Source organism: Hipposideros armiger, unplaced genomic scaffold (genome assembly GCF_001890085.2).
Source record: "Hipposideros armiger isolate ML-2016 unplaced genomic scaffold, ASM189008v1 scaffold_188, whole genome shotgun sequence".
In the NCBI taxonomy this organism is placed as follows: Eukaryota; Metazoa; Chordata; class Mammalia; order Chiroptera; family Hipposideridae; genus Hipposideros; species Hipposideros armiger.
Window position 1 is genome coordinate 264,126 of NW_017731538.1, and position 6,270 is coordinate 270,395.

The following is a 6,270-nucleotide window of genomic DNA, read 5'->3' on the forward strand; positions in this document are numbered from 1 at the left end:
GCATGCCATCCACTAGAGACATGGGCTGCAGGTAAATTTTGTGATAGGAATTCCAGTGCCCTGAGCTGTAGGTACTCTTGAGGCTAATATTGAAGGGGATGGTCCAGAGAGGAATGGAGACACGGCCTATATGGTGGCTGTACGAGGCATATTCTCCTCCTGTACTTAGGAAGATAGTTACTAGATACCTGAGTTACCAATTCTTCTCCAAAGTGCATTAAGAAAACAACAGATGCATGTTCTGGTTGGTTGTTTTCCCCTTAATGTTTCCAGTGTAGTGATTACAGAACAGTAGCTTATAAAACACATTGATTTTGAGTCCATCTAAAGTTAAGAAAGTTAACTTTTTTAAAACAAAAAATGTCTTTAAAATATGTTAGTGCATGTGTTGTATGATTTGAGGGATAATATAATATGGTTATTTAAAAATAGCATTTAAATTGTGCTTTTAACTTGAATGTCTTTAAGCTTTGATACAAATCATAAACATGGATTTTGTTGTTTATTAGGACCTATTGGTAGTGCAATTACACATCAGAGTAAATATTATATATATTTTTTCTCGGGGGTCATTTTCTTTTAGATGATGGATTTGGAAGAGGTAATACCCATCGATTGCTGTCGCCTTGTTAAATATGATGAGTTTCATGATTATCTGGAACGATCATATGAAGGAGAAGAAGATACACCGATGGGACTTCTGCTAGGTGGAGTTAAATCTACATATATGTTTGATCTGCTATTGGAGACAAGAAAACCTGATCAAGTTTTTCAGTCTTATAAACCTGGAGGTAAGGAATTTTATGTTATTTTGAGTAGTATTGGACTTAAAGTTTTCCTAAAGTTTTTGTTTATAGAAATGAATTTAACTTTAATTTTTTTATACGTTCTTAAAATGCAGAATAATTTTGATAGTTTGGGAACTAGTCATCATCAGGCTTGGAATTAAGTTCTAGATTACTTTTAAAAAACTACACACAGGTTTCACAAACAAACAAAACTTCTAGCTTATAGTATTCAGTGGAAATTTCTTCTTCAGTATTGAATCATTCTCCCTCCCCCCTGCCCCTATTTATAAGGAAGATCCTGGTCCAAAAAATGTATATTCCCGTAAATTCTCAGAAGTGGAATGTGTTTCTGAGTCTCCTTAAAGAGGTGGTTTCATAATACACATCGCTTCCAACATTTCTTTATTTTTCTCCTTCCTCTCCATTTCTGCAGGTCCCAGGTACTTTAGCTTTTCCTGTTTTCATTAAATCTGTCACATCCCTCTGTATGAGGGTTTCTTTTTCTAGTTTGAGACTGATCTTAAAAACAAAATACCATGCCCCTAACTTTACTCAAAATCGTCCCTAAAGACACTTATATGTCCAAAATTTTCTAGTAATCACTATATGTAAACTGTAACAAATGGGTAAAATTTTTTACCAAATTCTTACTGTTGTTGACTTGACCCTAATTCTCTTGTGTTGATTATTAATCAGAAATCAGGCTTATGTTCTCTACTTTTATTCCTAAAAATTGAACTTATAAAACCTTCTGCACTTTCAAGTTCTGTTCCTCTATGGATCCTGTACACCTCCTTTTTTGTTTTTATGAANTTGTCTTAATGGAGGATCATTTATGGCACACTTTAAAACACACCCCTCAACCGTAGCTCACACCAGACTGCACCAAACAAGTTGAAACTTGACCCACACTGTTAACTAAAGTTCAATACGCCGCTTCCTGTATTGAAGATAACTGCCTTTCCATTGGATGGCACTCGGCGACAGCATTCACCATATGTTGTGATCACAACAGAAAGGCTCCATGTCACGCATTACTTCTGGTATACAGCAATTTCTGACAAAAGCATTACAGTGTGTCCCCGTGCACCTTATTTATCATATCTGGCACCGTGCGACTTCTGGTTCTTCCCCAAATTCAAAATGATCATGAAAGGTAAATGTTTTGAATTGATTCAGGACATAGAGGCAGCCACGACAATGCAGCTAAAGACACTTGCAAAAGAGGACTTCAGAACTGCTTCAGAAAGTGGCAAGAATGATGGGATAAGTGTTTGAAGTGAGGGGGAGTATTTTGAGGGGAATTAATGGCAATATGTCTTTTATTACAATAACTTTTATTCAAACATTCACCATATTTTTCTATCACACCTCAGTTTGGTTCAGTAATGATAACCCCCAGACCTGTGTAGTAGTCATAACTCACCGGCTGCTTGTCCCAGACCAAGTTATTTAACTTTTCTAACTCTTACTTTCCACATCTGTAAAATAGCACTAATTATAGTATTTAATAGGGTTGTTATAAAAGGTAAATGAGATGACATTTTAAGCATTCAAATTCAAATAGAGTAAAAACTCAAATTGAGCTATTATTGGGTTTGTTTTCTATTATAAGCCTTTTGGGTATTTTATGATGTATTTTTTCTGTTTTTCGTTGCAAAAATGTGTCATGACTTTTCTGACAACCCAATAGTATCTAAATGCCTTGAATGGAGACCATAAAGTAAACTTCCCACTTTCCACTCTAGAAATGTTTTTAAGAGCTAGGGTTAAATATCTTTGCTATTTGCTTTAAAAGCAAGTCAAGCTTTATGAGTCTACAATGCATCCTTTATTATAATTTTATTAAGAATCACAAAAAAATAATTCTGTGTACAAAGCATGTGGGATTGTCTCTTGGTAATTATCCCTTTAAAAATTCCAGTTCCTGTTTTTATTTGCTAACTCTGACTCTACTGAAGTAGTATTGCAAATAGGTAGGGTTGGTGGGTGGGTGCAACTGAGCACGGGCACATACAGGTATACACACAGGTGATGTGTTTGCTTATATTCTTTTCATAATTAAATTAATATAATCACAATCACTGATTTTAACTTATTTCCTTTGTTTAGAAAATACCATGCTATGAGTAAATCTGTTTTCAGCAGTAGAATGTTTTTGTTTACATTTTTGTAAACTCTCATTAGATTGTGAATCCATTTGGTACAAGGCTGGGGACTTATTCATATTTTCACCAACAGTATAGTCCCAGGTCTTTCATTTAATAACTTTTCAGTAATTTACTGTGGAATTAATGAAAAAAAAAGAGGAAATTATAAGTCATTTTAGAACAGAGATTTCAGAGTGGAAGTAATCATTCTTACTTCACAGATAAAGTATAACGCAAAGAGTAACTTGTCCAGTGTCGTAGCTACCTGGAGGCAGAGTCAGGATTGTAGTTCATGTGTTCCCTGTGGCCCCCAGCATTCCACATACATCCACTGCAGCAGTTACTCAGCTTTCCTCTCTTCACCGCCCCACTCTGGTTTGTGGTGAAGCACCAGAGGGCGCTGTATGTATGACATGGAGTAGTTTTAGAATTAGAGCCCATTTCTAAGAACAATAGATTTTTACCTTCCACTAAGGCCAGATTTTTTAAAATAAATTTGTCTCCCTATTTAATGCCTAATAATCATTGGCTTTATCAAACAGTATCATAATCTCATATTGTCACTTTTAATACTTTGAGTTACATATGAAGTTCTTGAAGGCAGCTAAAAGACTGCTTTGGGAACAAAAGAGATAATTGTATTAATGAATAATAGTAAAAAGCATTTGTAGAAGCAGCAGCAGCAGCAGCAACAGCATTTATTACATTTTATTATAATCCGGAGTTTATTATAAACTTGGGGTAGGTGCTGGTAATAAGCTAAAGAAACCAAGGTCTGGAGAGTTTGCCCAAGGTCACACAATTTGATGATGATAGCATCAAAAATTATTTTGAAATCAGAAATTATTTTATTTGCAAGTTTCACAGACGGTTTTTTATTCTAAAAATTTGTATCTGCATACTAGAGTTATCCTGGAGCCAGGAGCTATTATAGATAAATTATGGCTTTTTAAAATGTGAGACCTAACCATGTGTCATTATTAACTACCTCTTTACTCTTTTCTGGGAAAAAACTCATGTTCCAAGATGAGAGATTCATGTGATTGAGAAGTATTTTGATGAGAGCTATACTAGAAGTATATAATATGGGAACATAGTAGAACAAAATTAAATAAAGGAAGCTCAATTTCATTGATGCTGTCTTACCCTGTTTTTATTATTAATAGAATTTCTAGAAGTAGATGAATATCCGGAACATATTAAAAACTTGGTGCAGAGAGAAAGAGAATTGGAAGAACAAGAAAAGAGACAACGAGAAATTGAGCGCAATACATGCAAGGTGAGATTTCATAATTTTACTTTTAATTAAAAAGTACTATTGAAGTTTGCTTAGGTGCAATTCTCATAACTAACCCATTGGGTGGGTTCTGTCGACAATTAGGTTACTTTGATCATTAAGCAGTGTAACTATATTACTGAGGTAAGATGATTTTATGTTATGCATAAAAAACACTAACGTGTAGTGATAATACTCAATGTTGGTGAGGTTACAACGTGATGAAGATTGTCACATTCTGCTACAAGAAGAATAAATTGGTATAATCTTTCTGCATAGAAATTGAGTAGAATTTATCAAGAGCCTTAAGCAAATTTATATTCTCTTATATATAATTCTCTTAAGGAAATATTACCCATGGAGATGCTGTAAAATTTTGACCACAAGAACATTCAACACAGTATTTTCCAAACTAGGGAAAAACTTGAAACAATTTGAATGTATATCAGTAGGGGAATGATTATATAAATTATGATATATGTTTATAAAGAAACAATTATTAAAATTGATGTTTTTGAATTTTTTAATGACATGCAACATCGTCACTATGGATTATTACGTGAGAAAAAGAGACACCAGAGAGAATGGTTCCAATTATGTTTTGGTTTTTTTTAATTATAATATTTTGACTATTAGGAAAAAAAATGCTATCTACAAAAGAATTAAGCTTTGACTCATGACCTGCTGAATTGATGATGATATTTTATAATTTCTAGATAAAATTATTCTGTTTGCATCCTGTGAAACAAGTAATGATGGAAAATAAATTGGAGGTCCATAAGGATAAGACATTAAAAGAAGCAGTAGAAATGGCTTACAAGGTATGTTTGATTGCACTGTTGTCATTTAATTATTGTTGCTATCTTAACAGTATTACCATATTTTTTAAAATTTAGTTAACAGTATTACCATATTTTTTAAAATTTTTATTATAGTCAATAGTAATGCAAGCACTTGCAGTAACTTTGATAGCCCATTTAAATTATATATCTTTTAAAGAGTGTAGTTTATACCTCTTTGGAACATACTCAGTTGGCTTTAAGAAATTTCTCACTCTGAAAGCCAGTTAAGCATTCTAGAACTCTGAATTAGAATTCGAAACAAAAATATTTATTTATTTTTTACATTCATTTAACAGATATTTATTGAGTGCCTACCATATGAGGCATTAGAGACACCAGAGTGAACAAGACAACATGAGGCTTTAGAGATACCAAAGTGAACAAGACATGCTCACTGCCCTCATGGAATTTTTAATCCATTGGGGAAAAAAGCAGACCAAAAAAAAAATTAGAAACATTAAAATTTGCAAATATTTTATTGTTTAGATGTTATAAAGTAAATCAGTAGTATATTGAGATCATTTATTCTAAGACTAACCATGAGAAGACAGCTATGCAAAAAGTTGAGAAGGAATATTTTAAGTAAAGGAAACAGCATGTGTAAAACCTGAAGTGAGGAAGTGCTTGGCATGATCAAGAAACTGATAAAAAAGGGGCATTATGTTTAGATTGTCCAGTATAGAGTAGCATAAAATGAAAGTAGAGACTTTGTAAGACTAGAGGTTTGCATTTTTATTCTAAGAATAATGGAACATTATTATTGGGTTTTGAAAGGCAAATAGAAAAGGAAGCATTAAATAACCAAATTTTTCTAAATATCATTTGTAATACTTAACAAATTAATTTTTTTGTCCTTTGCATATAAATGTTAACATCATTCGACTGAAATTAAACAGTCATTACCTAGAGAGAAAATTGCATACTTTACTTAATTTATAATTATATCTAGAAATAGTATGCAAGATAGCTAACATTGTTTCTCAAAGTGTGATCCAGCACAACCTGCACCAGAATCCCATTCCTATTAAAAAATTAATTCCTGCAAATAAATCTGAATTTCTGTGTTGATACCTGGGAGTATGCCTTTAAGCAAGTACCTCAGGTGATTTTTAAGCATACTAAAGTTTGAGACCCACTTTGTATTAGGTACCTAGTCCTTCATACCACTTAGCAGTACTGAAAATTTACATGGTGTGACTATTTTAATTCATGTC

At 33.0% G+C, this 6,270-nt stretch overlaps 1 protein-coding gene across 1 annotated transcript in view; it reads left to right on the forward strand.

The window, feature by feature from the left end:
- USP47 (ubiquitin specific peptidase 47) overlaps positions 1 to 6,270 on the forward strand; it is a 122,847-nt gene that overhangs the window by 83,189 nt on the left and 33,388 nt on the right. Inside the window, exons 16-17 of the mRNA XM_019652824.1 lie at positions 4,105 to 4,217; positions 4,931 to 5,047. Of these exons, the coding sequence (XP_019508369.1) occupies positions 4,105 to 4,217; positions 4,931 to 5,047 (230 nt within the window). The remainder of the gene's footprint in view (positions 1 to 4,104; positions 4,218 to 4,930; positions 5,048 to 6,270) is intronic.